The sequence below is a fragment of the Schistocerca gregaria genome, chromosome 2 (genome assembly GCF_023897955.1).
Source record: "Schistocerca gregaria isolate iqSchGreg1 chromosome 2, iqSchGreg1.2, whole genome shotgun sequence".
Lineage (NCBI taxonomy): Eukaryota > Metazoa > Arthropoda > Insecta > Orthoptera > Acrididae > Schistocerca > Schistocerca gregaria.
Window position 1 is genome coordinate 576,147,987 of NC_064921.1, and position 25,199 is coordinate 576,173,185.

The following is a 25,199-nucleotide window of genomic DNA, read 5'->3' on the forward strand; positions in this document are numbered from 1 at the left end:
CTCGATAACAGATAAAGATTTTTGAAAACGGGAAATCGAAACTTCTAGAAAAATTCCTAGATCATATAATGTTGAAATTTGAGCAATTTGCTGCCGTTAGTTACTCATTCGCTGCTGACAGCGAACAAATGGTGAAAAGCACTTTTGTCAGGTTTTCTCGGGATCTGCCGATGAACGAAATGGTGCCTGCATGAGCCCCTTAAGCACACCGTACACCACATCCAATGAAGAAAGAACCAACCGAATTGCTCCATTTGCTTTGGCTGGAGCACGTGTATAATATTGAAATGTTGCCTCTGAACTATAGTATAGTTTCGTTTTGTTGCTTGTACGATGTTCCCTAGGTCAAGGACTCTACAGACAATTGACCCAGTATTTTCTGTCACTAGTAGTACTCGAGTTATGAGCGCCAAAAAAAAAATCCCTTTTTCATATGTGGCGTTTTGGAACAGATTGTTAGCGCATGCTGTCTTATGAATACCGATAAAATCTAGAAAAATTATGGAGAGTAATTCAACTAAACTGTTCACATTAAACATTTCTCGAACCTTTTGAGACATCATAATTCTTTTTCACACACGTGAAATCTGAGGAAGTCCTCACTAAATATAATTTCTTTTCTTGTCTACATTAATTACAGAAATAACGTCATCAGCTTCGATTTTTCAAGCAGAATTATGGTAATTCCTGCTGCTACTATCGTGCATCCAAAAGGGCATTCCTTTCTTCACGATGTGATTTCTACTTTCCGAGTAATATTGGTGTTTAAAACTTAGCATTTATAGGTTTTGAACAAGAAATCGAGTGCTGTATGATGCGGGAGTTAGTGATTTCACACCAAAATAATGAAATACGTCACTCTGGATGAGGAAGAAACAAGGTGTTGCATCTATGTACATGGGGAGCAGAGGAAATGAAGCGTTTCCAAATTGTCTGTATGCTTGACTTGATCGAGTGCTGTTTGATTTGAAAAAATAAATGTCGTTCACAAACCAAGTGAAACTCTATGCGGAAGGAAGGCGAAACAAACAGGTATCTCGACAGGCGGTGTTCAACAAAAGTGACTTTTTAGTTACGTGCAAGAAATAGTTTGTGGACCGGCACGAGAATAATTCGCGTAGCGTAGAGAGCAAGTAAGCCGACGGAAGGAAACAGATGTTCTGGCAGCTGCTGCACATAATCCACATGTTTGCTCCAGCGGAATTATGAGTGCCTCTGGAATAAGACCCCTAGCGCAGCTGGCATTTTGCGCGCAAAAAGCTTCTATCCTTATCATTAGGAGAATACCACCGGAGGTTGCAGAAGATGTATCGAACTTTGTTACTTGGTTCTTGCGTATCATCAGGTCAACACGTACATCTTCAAAGGATTATCTTTGCCTATGAAGCTACCTTTAAATCTCATGCAAATCTGAGATTAAGAAACAGCGCCGCTGAGAACCAGCTCTTGCTGATACAGGCTGAAAGTCACAAGCAGCGGAGGGTGAACGTCTGTTGCGGGATTATTGGTGACTACCTGATTGGTCAATGAAGAAACAAAAAAAATGTTGAAATGTGTATGAAATCTTATGGGACTTAACTGCTAAGGTCATCAGTCCCTAAGATTACATATTACTTAACCTAAATTATCCCAAGGACAAACACACACACCCATGCCAGAGGGAGGACTCGAACCTCCGCTGGGACCAGTCGCACAGTCCATGACTGCAGCGCCTTAGATCTACCTAAACTGGTTAAATACACACACGCACACACACACACACTCACACTCACACTCACACACACACACACACACACACAGAGACGACATCTTACCGAAGTGCTATCGACTCTACTAGAGGAAGTGTCACTTGAGTTACATCCTCGTTTGTGGTACCAGCACGACGGGTGCTTATGACTATGCAATGCATCACACGGCTCTTTTCTGGTCGCTGGTAAAACGAGAATGCGTCAGCGCTGTGTCTGCACGTTCACCTAATTTACCATTACTCAATCACTTTCTCTGGGGTAAAGTCGAAGTCTGTTCAAAAGTATCGACGAACCATGGGGATCTAAAAATCTTACTGTAACAGCATTTGTAACAGAACCAAAGAAGTGTTTTCTGCCTGTCCAGGTTTATCTTGAGCAGACTGAAAACGTGTATTGCAGTAAACGATGGGCATTACGAACAGTTTTATGGCGTAAATAAGAATTTTATTTAACTGTTTATGAGTATACTTTTTGTGCTTTCCATTTTGTTTCTGTTGCTGATGTAAATTCGTAATGTATGTATCCGGACATTAAACTCGTGACACGAAGGTTTCATTTACTATTTTTTATATCAGAATTCCAAATTTTTCAAATCCATTCAATATCTGACGTGCATATTTCTTTCAGGGCTCAGTCAGAAATAAAACCAGAATTGTTATCGTAGGTAACCGGTGAAACATACGTAGATCCCACGTCGTTTGCGTTGCAGATGGTGTGTTCGTACAACCATATGTAGCCAAGTATCACAAGTTTCCGGTTTTGAAAGTAACATCTCTTCGCTACGTCTAACTGGAGTGCCCATCAGCCACTCGCGTCAGTTATGTTATGTTTAAAACTCTTAACCGTAGGTCCCGGAAATTTACGTTGAGCGACATTACTAATCAGATGTGGATGAGTGAACTGCCGTTGGTTTTATTCTCTTTAGAGTTACGATATTATCTGCAGAAATTGCTCTTGTCTCATTTGAAAAAGACAAGAATTGCTGATGTCACCAAACTCAGGAACGGAAATTGGACTAATCCGCTGAAATACAGACACATAACACTGTCGTCGATTTGTAGCAGGGTTTTGGAACATGTACTGTGATCAAACATTATTAATTACCTCGAAGGTGACGGCAAATTGACACATTGTCAGCACGGATTCAGAAAATATCGTCCTTGGGAAACACAACTAGCTCTTTATTGCACGAAGTAATGATTGCTATCCACAGGGGACCTCAAATTGATTCCTTATTACTAGATTGCTAGAATGCTTTTGATGCAGTTCCTCACAAGAGATTTCTAATCCAATAACGTGCCCATGGAGTATCGCTTCAGTTGCGCAACTTTCCCGTTAGAAAGGTCACGGAACGGAAAAAGATGAAGTAAAACACAAGTGATATCCGACGTTCCGCTAGGAATTGTTATAGGACCTCTGCTTTTCCTAATCTATATAAACGATTTAGGGGACAAACTGATCAACCCTATTACATTGTTTGCAGATGATACTGTCATTTGCTACCTAGAAAAGTCACCAGAAGATCAAACACCGTTGCTGAATAACTTAGAGGCGATATCAGTGTGGTGCGAAAATTGGCAATTGTCTCTGAATAAAGGAAGAGTATGAGATCATCTATAGGAGTACGAAAAGAAATCCGTTAAACTTGAGTTACACGATAAATTACAGAAATGTAAAAGCTGCCAGTTAAACTAAATTACCAGAAATTACATTTACATACAACTTACAGTGGAACATTGTTGTCAGAAAGCAAACCAAAGACTGCATATTTTTAGCAGAACACAACGGCAACAGGACTACTAGAGTGACTGCTTATACTACGCTTGTTCGTCCTCTGCTAGAGTGTTGCTGTGAGGTATGGGATCTTACCAGACAGGATTGGCGCAAGGTATTGAAAAAGTCGAAAGAATGGAATATCGTTTTATATTATCGCAAAATAGGGGAAAAAGCGTCACGGATATGATAAGCGAGTTGGGAGGTGGGGGGTGGGGGGATGATAATTGTTATAAAACAAAGGTGTTTTGCGTTGCTGCGAAATCTTTTCACGAAATTCCAATCATCACCTTCCTCCTCTGAATGTAATAGTATGTTATTTTCGCCAACTAACATAGGGAGAAGTGATTATTTGTAGAAAAGAAGAGAGATGAGAGGTCGTACATGAAAGATTTAAGTGTTCATTTTTCCCGTGCGCTCTTGGAGAGTACAACTGTAAAAAAGTTGTCTAAAGATGTTTCGAGAAACCCTCTGCCACCCATTTAAGTGTGAATTGCAGAATAGTGACTACTCATAACTGTACATTGTTTAGAGAAGACCTTCACACAATTCATCTGGATCAAAACAGAATTACGACATTTTTAAAAGTTTCAGGAGTATTTGAAGTGAACAGCTTACTTAAATCATTCCGTATGCCATGAACAAAAGCAGCGCGTTGACGCCGGCATGTAAAGTTAGCCCATTTTTGTGGATAGTCATGTCGCTATATGTTCAGGTTTCTTACTTATCTGGTAATGACCCTTGAGCATGCAAGCCATTGGGTCCTATGATTGGCGACCGATCGTACGCAACCATAACACCAAGAAAATTTTATCCTTTAACATCTAATTCTTACACACGCAACTTGAGGCGCCTACTCTTTTCACCTTAAATTACTTTTTAGCCGTGAAAGACGTTTGTAATCTATTTTTACCTAGACGAATAGTGTCCAGGGGCTCACGAGACAAACAGAAATGCGTACTCGCAACTTCATTGACAATCGTGATGAACTAATTTTGTCATATTAAATTAAACTCAGATTTTTTGCAGCCAGAATAACAAACGTCGATGAGAATATTGGAGTGATGTAACTCTTTTGTATGTCTATCACGAAATTGCAGGGTAAAAATGCACTGAACATTTTTATTCTGTTGTTATAGCTGTTGAATGACTAACCACCCGGAAGCTTCCACCACTCTCTCATGCAGCCGGGTTACAATGTAGAGTCACGCTTATGTTTTACAGGTTAAGAAGGTTTTGGAAGAGGATCATTTCCGACCGGACAGTCGTAAAAGTTACATCACAGTTGCTGATTTGAAGAGTTCTGTCCCGGAGGCACTGAACCATTACGACATAAAGCGGCATTGAAGAGGGATCAGAGTTGTGACATCGTCAACACAATGTAAATGCAGTACCGTTTTTTCGTAGGAGACCTGATTGCTTCACAGCTCACCCATGGTCCTCATGTGACTTACGTGAAAGAAACTAATGCTTTAGTAAAACAAACACGGCCCAAACGTTTACAAATACTGGGTGGCTATCATTAAAGTGCAGCTACTCACAAAAAATGGTTCAAATGCCTCTGAGCACTATGGGACTCAATATCTTAGGTCATAAGTCCCCTAGAACGTAGAACTACTTAAACCTAACTAACCTAAGGACATCACACACACCCATGCCCGAGGCAGGATTCGAACCTGCGACCGTAGCAGCCCCGCGGTTCCGGACGGCAGCGCCAGAACCGCACGGCCATCGCGGCCGGCAGCTACTCACAGAGGTCCAGTGTGGGCTGCAATTATTGTATGACAGTGGAACTTGGTAGACATTCTAACGCGTTAATTCGGAATCGATTTACGCTGCAAACAAGTTATTTCCAGTTTTGGCAAAATCCGGCTGTGTAAATCCAAGAAAGACGTATAGAAATGTTTACATATGCAATGGATTAGGAATAGTAAACGGGCAAAATGTATCCAACTAGTGAGGATGGCATAATGTTAGCTTCATTTTGCAGTTTATTATACATTTTGTTCAATATAAATAAGGAAGACATCGAAGTGATGCTGTACAGTGCGAGGTTTGCACCTAGTGGCCGACATTATAACTAACTTTTTCATAGCGCAGGTCGGTTCTGCATTAAAGCATCAGCAAATCTACCAAGTTTCGCAGCTACACGATAAATACAGCCCACACTAGAAGTCCGTAATTAGCTGCACTTTAATTACAACCACCTGGCACTCCTCATTTTTAGTAACAGGTATCGCAGTCAACCAACAAGCAGCTCTGACGGGGTACCTCCGAGCCAAAGAGTCTACATGGCTCAATCTGTCTCCACTTCTGTACTCGGCCACTGCTGGCTGCGTCCCTGCTGTTGAGTCCAGTGCTGTGGACTTGGCGCCTAGAATACTGGTCATCTGTTGGCCTATTACACGGGAAATCTATCTTTAGAGCCTGGGCCCAAGCAATCGTTATCGCCCATGTGCTTCTCGCTGCCTTCTCGTGTGGGCAGACTGTGGCGGGAACCGTGCGCCATCTCATCCATGCTTGGTCTACAACACCATTCTGCGTGCCCGTCATGTGTTTCCAGGTAGTCTGTAGTCTGCATTTCCAGCCGCCAGCCGGTGCTGAGGGAAGCGTCTTTGCAGAATCATTGCCATCATCAACAATCGGCAGCTTGACGCTGCAACCCCAAACCTCCTGGCATACTGTGTACGGCTGATGAACTGGGGCGTTCAATTCTCCGAGTATCTTCACTATTGTTGCAGTTTCCGAACCATAAATAAATTCTTTGACAACGCTATTTCATGGCAACACGTCGTACGGATACCGTGCATCCACTCACCACTCCACTGTACCCTCCACAGCAGAGGTCATCAACAGGACGTCTGCACCAGGTTAAAATGAGACATTTAAAATGAGTCAATTGAGATGTCAATGAGAAGACATGATACTTCCAGAGGAATATCTGTTGTTGCTGTTGTAATCTTCAGTCCTGAGACTGGTTTGATGGAGCTGTCAATGCTACTCTATCCTGTGCAAGCTTCTTCATCTCCCAGTACCCACTGCAACCTACATCATTTTGAATTTGCTTAGTGCACTCACTCTTGGTCTCCCTCTACAAATTCTACCCCCACGCTGCCCTCCAATACTAAATTGGTGATCCCTTGATGCCTCAGAACATGTCCTACCAACCGATCCCTTCTTCCAGTCAAGTTGTGCAACAAACTTCTCATCTCCCCAATCCTATTGAATACATCCTCATTAGTTATGTGATCTACCCATCTAATCTTCAGTATTCTTCTGTAGCACCACATTTCGAAAGCTCTATTCTCTTCTTATCGAGAGTATTTATCGTCCACGTTTCATTTCTATACATGACTACACCCCATACAAATACTTTCAGAAACGACTTCCTGACACTTAAATCTATACTTTATGTTAACAAATTTCTCTTCTTCAGAAACGTTTTCCTTGCCATTGCCAGTCTACATTTTATATCCTCTCTACTTCGAGCATAATCGGTTATTTTGCTCCCCAAATAGCAAAACTAGTTTACTACTTTAAGTGTCTCATTTCTTAATCTAATTCCCTCAGCATCACCCGATTTAATTCGACTACATTCCATTATCCTCGTTATGCTTATGTTATGTATATCTTAGAGCCTTCTTTCAAGACACTGTCCATTCCGTTCAACTGCTCGTCCAAGTCCTTTGCTGTCTCTGACAAAATTACAATGTCATCGGCGAACCTCAAAGATTTTATTTCTTTTCCATGGATTTTAATACTTACTGCGAACATTTCTTTTGTTTCCTTTATTGCTTACTCAATATACAGATTGAATAAGATCGGGGATAGGCTACAACCCTGTCTCACTCCCTTCTCAACCACTGATTCCTTTTCATGTCCCTCGACTCTTATAACTGCCATCTGGTTTCAGTACAAATTGTAAATAGCCTTTCGCTCCCTGTATTTTACCCTGCCATCTTCAGAACATGAAAGAGAGTATTCCAGTCAACATTGTCAAAAGCTTTCTCTAAGTCTACAAATGCTAGAAACGTAGATTTCCCTTTCATTAATCTAGCTTCTAAGATAAGTCATAGGGTCAGTATTGCCTCACGTGTTCCTCTATTTCTACGGAATCCAAACCGACCTTCCCCGAGGTCGACTTCTACTAGTTCTTCCATTCGTCTGTAAAGATTTCGCGTTAGTTTCCAGCAGCTGTAGCTTATTAAACTGATTGTTCGTAATTTTCACATCTGTCAACACATGCTTTCTTTGGGATTGGGATTATTATATTCTTCTTGAAGTCTGAGGGTATTCTGTTATATCTGTTAATAACATAAATTGTTAGAACCTTCAGGACAATATTTATTATTCCAATTAAAATTCTTGATATTTCTTCCCTGTTTTACATATCCTGTGTCATTTACACCGGCAAAAATCTTACATTAAAATAATACATGCGATAAATTAAACCACAAAGTGTGACATAATCAACTCAGACACTGGTAGAGCTAATCACAGGTGTACTGCCAGTTCGTCAGCTCACCTGACGATGGTGTCATCTCTTTTCGCAGAATATGGTGTCTGTTGGATACTATGGGCCGTCAGTACATCCGTGGTCTGTTGTATCAATAACTAGGCAGGGCCGCGTGGGATTAGCCGAGCGGTCTAAGGCGTTGCAGTCATGCACTTTGCGGCTGGTCCTGGCGGAGGTTCGAGTCCTCCCTCAGGCATGAGTGTGTGTGTTTGTCCTTAGGATAATTTAGGTTAAGTAGTGTGCAAGCTTAGGGACTGATGACCTTAGTAGTTAAGTCCCATAAGATTCCACACACATTTGAAAATTTGAAATATTCAGGGATAAACTGACGATTCACAACTAAGACATTGTTATGTGACGCCTCTTCTCTCTTCGAGTATTTTTCTAAAAGGAATGTTTCAAGAGAGGAGCACTTGCATCACGTCACTAAAGTACACGGATCACCACTGGTAACCTCAGTGCTCTCAATATACCTAGAGCAATGGCTTGACATGCACCTGTACCCAGTGTATCATGGCCTCTGCAGTCATTGGAACTTATTTATAGAGGACATGCTTTACAAATTACAGCATCTTAAAGTCGGGTGATCGTGCTGATTAGGGCCTTCTCCTCTTTTGATAACGAACCTCTTTTACGAAAGTGGGGCAAGTTGGAGAGGGTCTACCTGAGAACCGTCCTGCAAGCAATTCCGCTACTCTTAATGCATTTTGTTATCTGTCTCCATGAATTAAGAGCACCTCGACCAGTTCTTCGCCGGCCGGTGTGGCCGAGTGGTTCTAGGCGCTTCAGTCTGGGACCGCGCGACCGCTACGGTCGCAGGTTCGAATCCTGCCTTGGGCATGGATTTGTGTGATGTCCTTAGGTTAGTTAGGTGTAAGTAGTTCTAAGTTCTAGGGGACTGATGACCTCAGATGTTAAGTCCCACAGTGCTCAAAGCCGTTTGAGCCAATGAGACTAGGTAGTCTCTACATAGACAGTGATTCCACACCGTTCGGCTAATTCCTCTAAGAGGCCACACACAAATAACAAGTCTAATGTTGACACAGGTTTCCGTCCAGATTAGCGGAAATATCACGTAGCTACTGCATCGGTGGCGTATACTTTCGGGTGTCGGGACATTAAACGGCTGCAGCAACAGAACAAAAATCACTATGTACTATATATTTTTGCTCATTGATTTCTTGATGGCTCTATAGAAGAGATACGTATAACTTACTATGTATAATGAAATCGGCTATTCTGGTGTAAAAAATAGCAAAGTTTCCTTTAAAAAGCAAACTAGATGCATATATCTCGGTTATTCATGAAGTTGCGAGAACGTACGGGTGTTCTGTTCCATGACAACGGGGTTCTTGTTCCTCTAGATGAAATCAGATTAGAAACGTCTTTAACGGATCAACAGTAGCTAGAAGTGGATGAGTCAAGCACCTCACCTTGTATATACAATACTCTGAAAGTTATTCTAGGTCGTAAATATAAAATCTAATTTCCAAAGGTATGCCTAATTGGTTCTTTTCACAGCAGAAGTGTACTTTTTATCAATGACGCCTGTCCTTATTCCACGGGGCAACCTGAACTGATGTTATTCACATGAGTTCATTGTATGGAGAAATGTCGAGCAGAGACAAATTAATATTTTTGAATTGATGAGACACAGGTGTGTTTACTTCTCTTCATAATTTTCGATTTAAAAACAATTCTGTGAGGTAGGGAGATAAACTTCCCAAGTTTGATTGATATTGTAGGTATAGTGTCAGAAGAGTTATGAAATATTTCGCCTCGGCAATGGCCTGCATTAGTGATTCAGTAATCTAAGATGCAGCTAAAACCTTCTATCTCATCATTACTACGGGTGATAATTAGAAAACAGAACAGGAAGATGTAGTTAAACACTAGTACTTTGACCTTTATGTTAATATTTTGAGTACTCGAGACAGCAAGGATATTTTACGTTTTGCGAGTTTCAGTAAAACTAGCAGCCAGCATTAATCTGATTTAGTGCCACCAGTAATTTAACCGTTCCTTTTTTCTGGAAAAGAGTCCCCTGTGCAGTTAGAGTGCTTTCTCAGTGTATGTTCAGTTCTTCGGAAATATTCAGTGAAATTTCAGCATCGCGTAAATGGTAAGTTACTTCGCATTCATTTTCTGCTCCTTATTAATCCATTTGCATTCAGAGGCTTTTAACGCTCTTACTTAATCATTGTATGACTCCCCCAATCTGTACGTTAAAATGACTACAGATGCACTTCATGGTATTCCTTCTCATCTATGTATTCATTTTCTTTGTAGTCAAATAAATGAAATACTGTGCATACGTAACGTTTTGCACATACTTCTTCGTTGATTTTGCCTTGTTATATGACCCTCTTCTTCTGTAGTTCTGGTTCAGAAGCTTTCCTGCATTTCATTTACTATTTTCTTGATACACATAACCAGTAATAAGATAATAATTATCTCTCTGGCAGATCATTTTCTTGCCAAACTTCGTGTTTCAGTTTCAATATTCTTATCTATTTTGATCACCGTATTAAATAATACGGTACGCTCATTGCTTCAACGTATTCTAACCGATTCTGTTTTGTACTAGTTTTCACTCTTTCGTCTGCAACTGCTTATCATATTCGCCTTTATTTTATCTATATTCTGTTGGGTAAGCTTTCCATCGTAACATTTACGAACTGTATTTGCTTTTCAGGCATACAAACTGCACCGTCTCTGAGAAGTTGAAGCGACATCAAATTTGACCTTGTGAACACTTACGACAGCAGACGCAAAGGTCTTTAGTTAATACAGCGTTTCATTGTTTTAATGCAACGGTTGTGTTGGTGGAACTTACCTTCTATTTCTTTATTACGTTCCAGTCCCCATTACAACGAGGGCGTTGAATAAGTAACGCAACATATTTTTTCCTCGGCCAGTTTCAGTGGAAAACTGTAGAATTTGTTGCTGGACGTGTTGGAATATTCGCACTTCAACCCCTATAGTTTCATGAAGCTTCAATAGGTGGTGTCGCTAAACCTAGCTTTCAAAATAGCGTCTACAACGGAGGCGCGTTCAAAGCACAGAGCTGTCACAGGGGTTTATTTTGGCGGAAAACCGGAGCATTGTATATATTCACAGGCACTTGCAGAATGTCTACGGAGATCTGTCAGTGAACAAAAGCGCGGCGAGTTCTTGCGCGAGGCGCCTGTCATCATTGCTACCAGGTCGCGCAGACCTGTCCATTCTCCGGCGTGCCGGCTGCCCGCACATCACAGTGGCTCCTATAATGTGGTATCGTGTGGGCCGGCCGTTGTGGCCGAGCGGTTATAGGCACTTCATTCTGGAACCGCGCTGATGCTACGGTCGCCGGTTCCAATCCTGCATCGGGCACATATATGTGGGATGTCCTTAGGTTCGTTAGGTTTAAGTAGTTCTAAGTTCTAGGGGACTGATGACCTCAGATGTTAAGGCCCATAGTGCCTAGAGCCATTTGAACCATTTGTATCGTGTGGAAACTCTCATTCGAGGTGATCGACAGACCGCAATGAAACATCTCGCTGCATAGCTGTACGTCTCCTTTGGAAGTGCCGACACACTCGTTCACCATTCTGGATACTCAAAGGTGCGTGTCTCTGGGATCGTCGTCACCTAACAGACGACCATAAAGACCAATGAAGCACCATCTGCGCAAAACTGCTTGCGTGTTACGAGGTTGATCCTGTCACTTATTTGTCGAACATTGTCAGAGGCCATGAAACATGGGATCATTACTGACGACCGTAAAAGAAACACCAATCCCTGGTGTGACGGCAACTGTGCTCCGAAGGAAATGTTCAAAACCGTACACTTAGTCAGAAAGTCATGGACTCTGAAGGCGTTATTCTGTTAGACGTCCTCCCTCATGCTGGAATGGTCAGTTCTGAAGTGTTCTGTGCTACCCTCAGAAAGACTTCAACGTGTTCGTCGCCACAAAAATGTAAAGAAATTCTCCTTCTCCAAGACAACGCAGTGCCTTGTGTGAGGCACCCAAGAGCTCACAAAACTGTCTGGGACTGTTCTTCCTCATCCACCCAACAGCCTGTATCTAGTACCTTCTGACTTTCATCTGTTTCGCCCAATGAAGGATTCACTCTGCGAGAAAAAGTACGTGGGTAACAGGGAGGCTCCGACGTAACTGGTAGAGTGGTACAATGTGCATACACGGCCTCCCAGTAAGATTGCGTACGGTCGTCGCACTGAACGGATATTAGGGTGAAAAATAGGTTTTTCTATTCAGAAGAATGGTGAGGAATATGGTGTATTGAAATCTTGAATAAAACAAACTTACTCTCAGAAAAATATGTCCTGCATTACTTATTGAACGCCCACCCTGCTAACAATTTCGCTTTACATACCAAATTACCGGTTCAGTATTCTCCTATACTTTCTGTGTCTCTTCATCCTCTGCTTGTGAACTTGGCATGTATACCTGAACTAGTGCCCTCTCACGGAACTCTTCAAGTAACTAATTCAGCCCTAACTTCCCCCACTGTTGATATCACCTTACATTCATCTGAATAGAAAGCTCAAACTGTTTTTTTTTTTTTTTCATTCCTTCTGGCGAAACATGCGGCGCGGCACGTTTCTTCTTACCGCCTTGCCAGTGTCCAGCAATGTTCATTTGTCTAGCTAAAAGCTGTAGTAGAAAATACTTAACCACTACTGTCTATTGCAGGTCGCAACATACATGGAATTGTCCAGTAAACGGGATGTAAACTGAAATAAAAGTCTTAACTTGGCCATTTAAATTTTCAGGTGTATTTTTACGATAAAGAGCACAGTTAATACTGCGAAGTCCGTACTAAGTGGCAACGCAATGTAAAGTTCACACGCACACCACAATCACACACGTAGCCAGTTTATGGTACTTACCACCCTTTACCGAAGTTAATAGAGTTCACCGGATCGTTTAGTTACGAAAATGCTCGCTCAAATGTTGTAAACTCTGCTCTACACGTAATACCTGTTCCAGTCTTACATCGCACAACACGCCACGCAGTTTTAGCTAACAGTCAAACGCTATAATTTTGATATTCCGTCCGAAATTCCACACGACTTGCACTATACCGTTCACTGAAATACATTTTGTACTACTTCGCGAACTCGTAATTAGCACTTTTCCTCGATTTTACAGTACTTTCGTCGGAGCTGCTTTCAATGAGATGTTACTAGTTCAAACCCTCAGCCAGCCCCCCCCCCCCCCCCCATAGATCCCACCAAAGCCTGCATTTTTCTGATTGGCTGATATCACAAACAGCAAATCAGGTTGCAGTATTATCCCGCGCTAACCCGCGTTTTACTTCAATGACCAATCATAGTAAAACATCTCTTTCTATGGAAATTGCTAAATAAATAAATTTAGAAAAGTATAAAATATAAAATTACTCCTTCTGAAATTAACGATTAATTTGTGTTCTAGTTACGATTTATTAGTACCATAAACTAACTGCACATTTAATTATAGTAAATCCCCTGTATTGTTTAAATGGTACTTCGTGAATAAACGAAACAATTTTCATTTGCTTCTGTTCTACATCACTCATACAACATTCACACTGCTAATTACTACACATATAAAACAATTATAATTAAGCAAATACATTACATATTAATCAAACATTGTTTTGACTACGACTGCTAGCACTGTCCGTCAACTTCTGACCTCTACCGCCTACTAGCAGAACTACGTGCAGCTCTGTAACACAGGTCCATGTCAGCTGGTGACATCTGTCGCTGACTCATGCCTGTAACGATATCGACCTAACAAGTGACAGGAGCGATGCGAAGGCACTACGCCTCAAACAGACAGATGGAATAAATCATATCTACATTATGGCACTGCGACAAGTAACTGGAGAGCACGGGTCCCTTATAACAAAGTGAATAACTTTCAAAATATTGTCGGTGGTGTTCACGTTCTCCCTGTCTTTCAGATGAGACGACTGTGTTGCTGCAGTGTCAGAGAACATGCACAGACGAGCAGGCGACGTTTTCGGTAGAGGCCTTAGCGGTAGCGCGCGACCAAGTGTCTCCAAGCGAGGCTTTTAATCTGAGCGGCCAGTGCGGCATGTAGTAGATAGGCGCGCTCCGTGGAGCAAGCAATCACCTACCACCTCCCCTCCCCCTCCCTTCGATTGCTCGGGCGGCCGTTCGCTCTTAACAGCAACGCGGAAACTGGCCGTGTGCGTGGTTCCCTTTAGATGAACAGAGGTGTGCAGCAGCTAGCTACTGTATGCAGGTGACTCACTCCCAAAGACTCTTTCTATAGATGACACAATCTAGAACATATCTGATAACAGCAATTATGAGTACCTTTAGTTGATAAAATAAATAGCCAACCAGTTGCCAGAACTTTATTTATTTGAACCTGACCTAGGTTTTGATACTACTATGAGTATCTTATCCAGAAAAACATGCTGTTGCAGTGGTTATTTTAAAATATCTTACTTGTGTCACGAGCTAACCACCTGAACTAACATGCATTACCTATAATTAAAATGTCCTTTAAAACACTGAGAGAGAGAGGTAGCTTTGGCTGTTCATCAGAGACAGTTAATTAGATATAACTAGTCATTTTGAAGGAATGTGTGCTGATAAACAATGCAGTTCAAAAGGTGCCAGGAGCACAGATATCAGCTATATTTTACAAAAATGAAAACAAATACAAATTCTCGTCAAAATCAGAATAATGAAACTTCACACACAAAAGGAGACTGACTGTAATTATTTTTTTCTTAATTATAGCAAAATATTTCTGTCCGATATTGAGAATATAGAACGTAGACATGCAAATCAATCTAGAGAGTGCAAAATTAAGACTGTGATGAAAAAGAAAAGATAATAAATAACAATGTAGAAGCCCAAACAGAAAATTAAAATCAGAAAAAAAAGAAAAACTAATGGACGAGAAAATAGAAAAGGTAACAGAATACAAGAAAAGAAGCAAAACTGGATGAAATAATCTGAATGAAGCGAGAGAAAGTAGAAGGAAAGAAATAAAAGAAAAGAGAGGTGATAGGATTGGAGAAGAAAGAATAAGCGAGGGAAGGGAAATTGGTATCCAAATTTTGTCGTTTGTTGAAAACTATCCAGTGTATGAACACACGTTATTTCACTTTACTTTTTGCTCCAAAACATCGTATACATTCATAGCAATTATTTTTCCTACGCCTCAGGGTTTTTATATATAAATTAACAACTGATAATTTACCAACAAATGAGACAAGCAATCAAAATTTGTTCTAAGAGGAAGCAGTTAAAACCTACGAATGAAATAATTTGAATATTTGCGACCGAATTGCACAAACTGGCGTTTATTCTAGACATTACTCTAAATATTTACCTGGCTACATCTTATTTTTTTCGGTAGTGCAGCTTTCTTTTGAAGTATTCCTTGCATTTATTTTCCTGTTAATTTCTATTGTGTGTGTGTGCTAAACAATTTTCCCTTTCTATTGCAGAACCTGAGTCACCAAGGGCCGTTCAGCAGCTATGTCTGAGTTGTCCACCGTGGAGTTAATAGATCGGCGCTCTCTCCACTATTCAGATGGGCTTCAGTTACAGAAGCTCTGCAGATATTGTTCGGAACTGCCTTAAGTGAGCTAAATTGCCTTTTCTCTTTCATGATGTATCAAAGAAATTTGATGAGCCCGTTGGTACTGAAGTTTCAAAACAACATACTGTGTCTTTATCAGCTACTACATATTCAGACCAAGACATTAATCTAGACTTTTTGACATTTGATGAACATTTACTGAGGAAGTGTCACAGAATTTTGAAGAAGTGTAGCATTAATAGACGAGTGCCTGAAATCTCTTTTGTCACGTGAAGTTTTAAGTCTATAGTGATGCCCTATACTGACCTCTGGTGACGAGTTATACAGAAACTCTGCACAGCGCTAGTGACCTTAGAAACACATGATGCAAAAATAGGAATGGAGTGGAGCTTGTAGGGAGGGGAGTGAGCTGCACACTATGACGCAAGAGGCGCAGGCTGAGGTGGAGGGCGGCGGCAACTGGTCGTGGGCGGCGTGGGCCAACGTGACGCTGTCTGCGGCTAGCACGACCGCCATGCCCAACGAGACGTACCTGCCGTACCACCTGCGGCCCGAGACCTACCTGGTGCCCATCATCTTCTCGCTCATCTTCGTGGCCGGCGTGCTCGGCAACGGCACCCTGGTGCTCATCTTCGCGCGCCACCGCAACATGCGCAGCGCGCCCAACACCTACATCCTGTCGTTGGCGCTCGGCGACCTCCTCGTCATCATCACCTGCGTCCCGTTCACGGGGACCGTCTACACGGTGAGTACTCCACCCGTGCTGAACACCGTACGTAATCTTGCTGATATTTCACCGTAATCATCCCGACAAAGTCACTACTACATCGAATACAAAATTCTGAAGGCAGCTCTATAAGCAAGTGAATATCCTTCGTACCCAGATTTAGGTTTTCGTTGATTTTCCTAAATCGCTTGAAGTGCACTACTGGCCATTAAAATTGCTGCAACACGAAGATGATTTGCTACAAACGCGAAATTTAACCGACAGGAAGAAGATGCTGTGATATGCAAAAGATTAGCTTTTCGGAGCATTCACACAATTTTGGCGCCGGTGGCGACAACTACAAAGTGCTGACTTGAGGAAAGTTTACAACCGATTTCTCATACACAAACAGCAGTTGAGCGGCGTTGCATGGTGACATGTAGTTGCGAACCATCACGTTGTCGACTTTGATAAAGGTCGGATTGTAGCCTATCGCGATTGCGGTTCATCGTATCGTGACATTGCTGCTTGCGTTGTTCCAGATGCAATGGCTGTTAGCAGAATATGGAACCGGCGGGTTCAGGACGGTAATACGAATCGCCGTGCCTCGTATTACTAGCAGTCGAGATGACAAATGGCTATGAACACTATCGGACTTAACGTCTGAGATCATCAGTCCCCTAGAACTTAGAACTACTTAAACCTAACTACCCTAAGGACATCACACACAGCCATGCCCGTCGAGATGACAGGCATCTTATACGGATGGCTGTAACGGATCGTGCAGCCACGTCTCGATCCTTGAGTCAACAGATGGGGACGTTTGGAAGACGACAAACAATCATCTGTACGAACAGTTCGACGACGTTTGCAGCAGCATGGACTATCAGCTCGGAGACCATGGCTGCGGTTAACCTTGACACTGCATCACAGACAGGAGCGCCTGCGATGGTGCACTCAACGACGAACCAGGGTGCACGAAGGACAAAACGTCATTTTTTCGGATGAATCCAGTTTCTGTTTACAGCATCATGATGGTCGCATTCGTGTTTGGCGACATCGCGCTGAACGCACACTGGAAGCGTGTATTCATCATACTGGCGTATCACCCGACGTGTTGGTATGGGGTGCCATTGCTTACACGTCTCGGTCACCTCTTGTTCGCATTGACGGCACTTTGAACAGTGGACGTTACATTTCAGATGTGTTACGACCCGTGCCTCTATCCTTCATTTGATCCCTACATTTCATCACGATAACGCACGACCGCCTTTCTGGATACAGAAAATGTTCGATTGCTGCCCTGGCCAGCACATTCTCGAGATCTCTCACCAATTGAAAACGTCTGGTCAATGGTGGCCGAGCAACTGGCTCGTCAGAATACGCCAGTCACTACTCTTGATGAACTGTGGTGTCGTGTTGAAACTTGCACGGGCAGCTGTACACGCCATCCTAGCTCTGTTGGCTAAATGCCCAGGCGTATGGAGGCCGTTATTAAGGCCAGAGGTCGTCGTTCTGGGTACTGATTTCTCAGGATCTATGCACCCAAATTGCGTGAAAATGTAATCACACGTCAGTTATAGTATAATGTATTTGTCCAATGAATACCCGTTTATCGTCTGCATTTCTTCTTGGTGTAGCAATTTTAATTGTCAGTAGTGTACATGTCTGGAGGGTTCCTCTGAAAAGGCACGGCTCATTTCCCTGTCCATTCTTCACGCAATCCGAGATTGTCCTCTGCACTAATGACGTCAATGTCGATCGGGAAGTTAAACCCAATTATCATTCCTTCCTCCTCTTTACGTGTGAAGGATGGTATCTATTCCAGTTTCACGCCAGTCTCATAAGAGTGCCGCTAGTAGCGCCACTATAAAGATGTGAATCGGGTTTGCTTTAAATGCAAGCCGTAACTGTAGTGAGCGTTACTTTTAGATTAGACTTGGTGAGTTGATGTTAGTCAACAATGTCTTTAAGGTGACAAACACGCCATTATCAACACTTCACTGAGTTTGGCCGAGGCCGTGCGATAGCGCTACGAGAGGCTGGATATTCTATTTGTCATACTGCAGAAAATCTTGAAAGGAATGTAGCCATCGTACAATATGGCAGTTTTGGTCGCCTGAATGTACGGTCGCAAGGACACTATGGAGGGCCACGTGTCACGGCCGATAGGGAAGATCGTCATGCTCGGCGTGTGGCTCTGGAGCATCGTACTGCATGTGCAGCAGCACTATGAGCGGCAGTTGGCGCGACAGTGACTCAACGATATGTTACAAGTCGGTTGCTTTAAGAACAGCTCCGAGGCAGAAGCCCTCTAGCGTCTATTCCACTGACCCCAAACCACCGCCGTTTGCGACTTCACGAGTGTCAAACGAGAGCACATTGGAGGGCAGGGTGGAAGTCCGTTATGTTGTCTAAAGAAAGCTTGCTCTCACTCGATGCCAGTGATGGCTGTGTGTTGGTTAGAAGAAGGCAAGTTGAGTGTCAGCAACCATACTGTCTGCGTGCTATTTACAATAAACCTACATCTGCAGTTATGGTCTGGGGTGCGAATCTGTGTGACAGCAGGAGAAATCTCGTGGTTATCCCACGCACTGTGACTGCAAATTTGTGCGTCAATTTGGTGACTGGACTTGCTAAGCCCCTAGTCGTGAACACCATTCTAGGGGTGTTGCCCATCAGGATAACGGTCGCCCACGTACCGCTCTTTTAACCCATCATGCTCAGCAGATTCTCGAAGTGTTTCCTTGGCGTACTCGATCAGCAGATCCGTCTGCAATCGAGCACATATGGGATTTCTTCAGACGACAAAAGCAACGTCATCCACGAACAGCATAAACTGTCCATGTATTGCAACAGGCGTGGAACCCCATCTAACAAACTGATATTCGTACCCGTAAAAGACAAGGCATGCACGTTTACATGCTTAAATTCAACATCCTGGTTGCTACACTGGTTATTAACGTACCAGCATTACACATTGTAAGTGACTTCTCTCGTACTTGCATTATCCTGTGATCTTGCAATGTTAATAATGTAAGTATGTTACCTATAGAAACATAGTCCCGAAATTTCATTACTTTGCATTAGTTATTTTTTGGTGTTGTGATTTTTTTCCGTCCGTTTATATGTGTATGTTGTTGCTCTCTTCGTTTTCAGTATGAAGATGGTTTACTGAAGCTCTTCGTGCTACTCTATCCTGTGCAAGACTCCTTATCTCCGGACAACTGCTGCAACCTACATCCTTCTGAATCAGTTTACTGTATTGAACTCTTGGTCTCCCTATGAGATTTTTGCCCCCTCGTCACTCCAGTGATACACTGGTGGGACCTTTTTGTCTCAGAAAGTGTCGTATCAACTGATGCCTTCTTTTAGTCAAGTTGTGCCGCAAGTTTCTTATCTCGGCATCTCTGTTCATTACCTGCTTATTACTTAAGTGATCTACACATTTAATCTTCAGTGTTCTTCTGTAGCACCACATTCCAAAAGATTCAATTCTCTTATTGCCTGAACTGTTTTATTATCCACACTTGTCTATATCTCACGTTAACAGATTCCTCTTCTTCTGAAGCGCTTTTCTTGTCATTTTCAGTCTACATGTTATATCCTCTCTACTTCGGCCATCATCAGTTATTTTGCCGTCCAAACAGCAAAACTCATCTACTGTTTTTACTGTGTTGCTTCCTAGTATAATTCACTCCGCATGACGGTATTTAATCCGACTACATTTCATATTTCGTCTTTTTCATTTGTTAATGTTCTTCTTATATCCTCCATTCAAGAGGCTGCCCATTCCGACGAACTCCTATTCCAAGTCCTTTGCTGTCTCTGACAGAATTACAGTGCAATAGACAAACCTCAAAGGTTTCATTCCTTGATCCTGAACTTTAATTCCTACTGCAAATTTTTCTTTCGCTTTATTCACTGCTTTCTCATTATACAGGCTCAATAACACGGGCGCTAGGCTTCAACTCTTTCTCATTCCCTACTAGACCAGTGCTTTCCTTTCGTGTCCCTCTACTCTTAAAGAAATTTCAGGCTTTCCTACCAGTTGTTGGTAGCCTTTCGCTCCTTGTATTTGACCGCTGCTACCTTCGGAGTTCCAATGAACGTATTTCAGTCGACTTCATCAAAAACTTTCTCCGATTATACAAAAGCTATAAACATAGGTTTGCCTGTCTTCTAAGATAAACCAAGAGGTCAGTATAGCTTCGCATGTTCCTACACTCCTCCGAAGTCCAAATTCTTCTTCCCCGAGTTTGGCCTATACTAGTTCTCCCAATATTCTATAAATAATTCGTGTTAATATTTTCTAACCGAGAATAATTAAACTGATAGTTCGGTGACATTAACTGCTCTTAGTAGCTGCTTTCTTAGTTACTGGAATTATTACGTTCATCTGAAGTGTGAGGGTATTTCGCCTGTCTCATGCGTCTTGCGCACCAGATGAAATACTTTTATCATGGCTGGCCCTCAGAGGAGTATCGGTAGTTTTGACGGAATTTCTTGTACTACAAGGGCGTTGTTGTTGTTACAAGCCCGGATCAGTCAATCATCCAGACTGTTGTCCCTGCGACTAATGAAAAGACTGCTGCCCTCTTCAGGATCCACACGACTGTCTCGCCTTTCATCACACACCACACCGCTGAGGATGCGCCTAAGGTACGAATATCCTATCGCTGAGGCACGCAAGTCACGCCAAAAAGGGCAAGGTCCATGCCTCACGGATCACAGATCTCCTAAATTATTAGTCCGTGCTCACTTTTATTCGTTTTTCTGCGTTATATTTTTACACAGTTTTACAATAAAATCTTCACGACGCGTCGTTCCTCAGTGTGTCCATGACGTTACAGAAGACATGGTCCTACTGTTCACCTTCAGCCCAAGTGCTGGAGTTACATAGAACGTCACCTCCTGGTCCTGTGTACACGTGATCAGCAGCTCGCCCTTTGCCGTCCACCAGTGCCTTACGAAATGCAGTGTGTTGTAACTCCTGTGTCATTGCTACGAGTAAAAGTTGCCGACTAACAATGAGAGCAAATGGCTTATCCCAATAAAGGAGACTCCATGTAAATGCATCTCAATTCTTCTTCTTCTCCTTTTCCTTCTTATTATCACGGATTTATAGTTGTCGACATTGCTATTTGCCTTGAATCAATGTTCTTGGTAGTTGGTTGCTTCCTCCCATTGTGGCGGCACCACTCACGCCGAGACGGAATCCGTGCGCTCCATCTGTCTGGGTCTAGAGTAGTTCATGTTCAAGTGTGAGAAAGCTTCCTAAATCCACCATAGTGGCCACATAGTTGAATGTGGGACACCAGCTATGCAGGCTAGCAAGCTCAACAGCCCCCGTTATTAATCTGCGATGGAGATTCCATCCGGGGAAGGGTCACCTCTGCGTATCCCGGAAGAGGCGCTGTGACGCGCTTGGCAGTTTGGGAATGCCAGATCGTACCTCAAGTGCTTCCTCAGTAATAACGTCCTACGAACCACAGGCCAGCCAGAAAACACAAGTAGTTTCAAAGTCGACAGTTAAGCGGTGCTCACCCAATGCTAGTTTCCCTTCCTCGCTCATCTTACGTTGCATCTACAGTATGATCAGAAACAGTGTGAAAAGCTTGTAAGGATGTTGCAGATTAGATTGTGCTGACAGATAATTGATTAGAAAGAAATTTGATACAATACGACGTTTCTGAGTTAATTAGCCTCATACATAGCAATTAGGTCGTTGCGCACCAAATTCAAGACGCCGGACAGAAGTAGTGTCGGCAAATGTGTTCTTTTTTTGGTTTCCTAAGACTGAAGAAGAGAGCGATACAAAAATTGGATATGGGATGGCAGTAAGAATCGAACCCGAGCGAAAGGCTGAGCAGTCTCCGTAAGTTATCATCTACACTACGAGAACGACTGACACTAAATTGTAATATCGACTCGCTTGAATCTGCGGGCAACGGCCTGATTGACTAGTTTCAATGATAATTAACTCGAAAACAGTGCAACTAATCGAAATTTCATTTGTAGCAATTATTTGTCAGATCAATCTACTCTGGAATAACCTTTCTAGCTTTTCAGGCTATTTCTGACCATCCTGCATAGGCGAGTGCCGAACTCGCAGTGAATTCGATGCACTGCAAACGTCCGACAGTCTTCGTTTTCTCTCCCTCTGTCCGAGAGTTTCCTTGCTTTTGCTGGTGGTCGCACTGCAGGTTTGATTTCCTTCTTGTTTAGAGCTCGGCCGATTCTTGCAGAGACTGCAGCAGCATCTGGCGAGACGGCGACTCTGATCTCCTGTTTCTACGGGTCGGTGTCCTAATGGCCTCTAAAGACCCCCTCTTTCGTAGCCATTGGCAGCAGAGGTCTTTTACTGACAACCCAGCTCCATCGGCAGTTTATCCTCGTCTCACATAGTCGCCTGTCTCAGTGAAGTCGTGCAAGAAAACAGATGTCCTTGATTATGCAGCCCGTCGCTGGCATATAAATGTCTGTATATGTACAGGGTGTTTCAAAAATGACCGGTATATTTGAAACGGCAATAAAAACTAAACGAGCAGCAATATAAATACACCGTTTGTTGCAATGTGCTTGGGACAAAAGTACATTTTCAGGCGGACAAACTTTCGAAATTACAGTAGTTACAATTTTCAGCAACAGATGGCGCTGGAAGTGATGTGAAAGATAAAAAAGACAACGCAGTCTGTGGGTGCGCCATTCTGTACGTCGTCTTTCTGCTGTAAGCGTGTGCTGTTCACAACGTTCAAGTGTGCTGTCGACAACATGGTTTATTCCTAAGAACAGAGGATTTTTCTGCTATTGGAATTCCACCACCTAGAACACAGTGTTGTTGCAACAAGACGAAGTTTTCAAAGGAGGTTTAATGTAACCAAAGGACCGAAAAACGATGCAATAAAGGATCTGTTTGAAAAATTTCAACGGACTGGGAACGTTACGGATGAACGTGCTGGAAAGGTAGGGCGACCGCGTGCGGCAACCACAGAGGGCAACGCACAGCTAGTGCAGCAGGTGATCCAACAGCGGCCTCGGGTTTCCGTTCGCCGTGTTGCAGCTGCGGTCCAAATGACGCCAACGTCCACGTATCGTCTCATGCGCCAGAGTTTACACCTCTATCCATACAAAATTCAAACGCGGCAACCCCTCAACGCCGCTACCATTGCTGCTCGAGAGACATTCGCTAACGATATAGTGCACAGGATTGATGACGGCGATATGCATGTGGGCAGCATTTGGTTTACTGACGAAGCTTATTTTTACCTGGACGGCTTCGTCAATAAACAGAACTGGTGCATATGGGGAACCGAAAAGCCCCATGTTGCAGTCCCATCGTCCCTGCATCCTCAAAAAGTACTGGTCTGGGCCGCCATTTCTTCCAAAGGAATCATTGGCCCATTTTTCAGATCCGAAACGATTACTGCATCACGCTATCTGGACATTATTCGTGAATTTGTGGCGTTACAAACTGCCTTAGACGACACTGTGAACACCTCGTGGTTTATGCAAGATGGTGCCCGGCCACATCGCACGGCCGACGTCTTTAATTTCCTGAATGAATATTTCGATGATCGTGTGATTGCTTTGGGCTATCCGAAACGTACAGGAGGCGGCGTGGATTGTGCTCCCTATTCGCCAGACATGAACCCCTGTGACTTCTTTGTGTGGGGATACTTGAAAGACCAGGTGTACCGCCAGAATCCAGAAACAATTGAACAGCTGAAGCAGTACATCTCATCTGCATGTGAAGCCATTCCGCCAGACGCGTTGTCAAAGGTTTCGGGTAATTTCATTCAGAGACTACGCCATATTATTGCTACGCGTGGTGGATATGTGGAAAATTTCGTACTATAGAGTTTTCCAGACCGCAGCGCCATCTGTTTTGACAATTGTAACTACTGTAATTTCGAAAGTTTGTCTGCCTCAAAATGTACTGTTGTCCCAGGCATATTGCAACAAACGGTGTATTTCTATCGCTGCTCGTTTAGTTTGTATTGCCGTTTCAAATATACCGGCCATATTTGAAACACCCTGTAGTTTTGTTATACCCAACTCCCCAAGAGTTCCATCACGTTTTTTTCTGCACGTGGGCATTCAGAATCTAGAGGCAGTTGCTCTTCCTGCACGTACCACTTAAAGTACATCGACCATCTGCCAAAACCATCAACAACAGTATAATTTGTAAACCAAAACGAACGAAAGCTCATCATGTGAATATGCTGCTACATTTGTACGTATGGCTTCGTGTAATAGGCAACAGTCTTTCCGTTACATTTACACATTTATGTTTTTGTTCCGTGGCGAAATTATAGTGTGTGTCATAGACCTATATAGAGCTAAACAACCGTTAGTGGCTTAAAAACTTAAAGTAGATGTGGAACGAAGAAGTCTAAACAGAAACAACCTAAGTGTGTAACTGCTGCCTTCATTTCTACATCTACTCTTCCTCTACACACTCAAAACTACTGTGAAGTGCGCGGCAGAGGGTATGTCCCATTGTGCCAGATAGTAGGGTTTCTTCCAACACCATCCTACATAGGGGGTTGAAGTATGTTATTAGAGTAATCATTTAAAGCCAGCTCTTGAAATTTTGTCAAACTGACTTTCTTGGGATAGTTTCCGTCTATTTCCAAGAGTCTTCCAGCTCTCCCAAGGATCAAACAAACCTATGACCATTCTTACTGCCCTTTTCTGTATATTTCAGTATCCCCTGCTAGTCCTATTTGGTACAGGTCCCACGCAGTTGAGCAGTATACTAGAAACGGTCACACGAGTGATGTTTAAGCGATCTCCTTTGCAGAATTATTGCGTTTCCCCAGATTTTTACCAATACACCGAAGCCTTCCATCTTCTGCATCTACAACTGGGCCTATG

At 42.8% G+C, this 25,199-nt stretch overlaps 1 protein-coding gene across 1 annotated transcript in view; it reads left to right on the forward strand.

Annotated features, from left to right (window-relative positions):
- Positions 1-25,199, forward strand: part of LOC126336238 (neuropeptide CCHamide-1 receptor-like) — a 521,028-nt gene that overhangs the window by 447,529 nt on the left and 48,300 nt on the right. The window contains exon 4 of the mRNA XM_049999728.1: positions 15,519-16,358. Within this exon, the coding sequence (XP_049855685.1) occupies positions 16,032-16,358 (327 nt within the window). The 5' untranslated portion in view covers positions 15,519-16,031. The remainder of the gene's footprint in view (positions 1-15,518; positions 16,359-25,199) is intronic.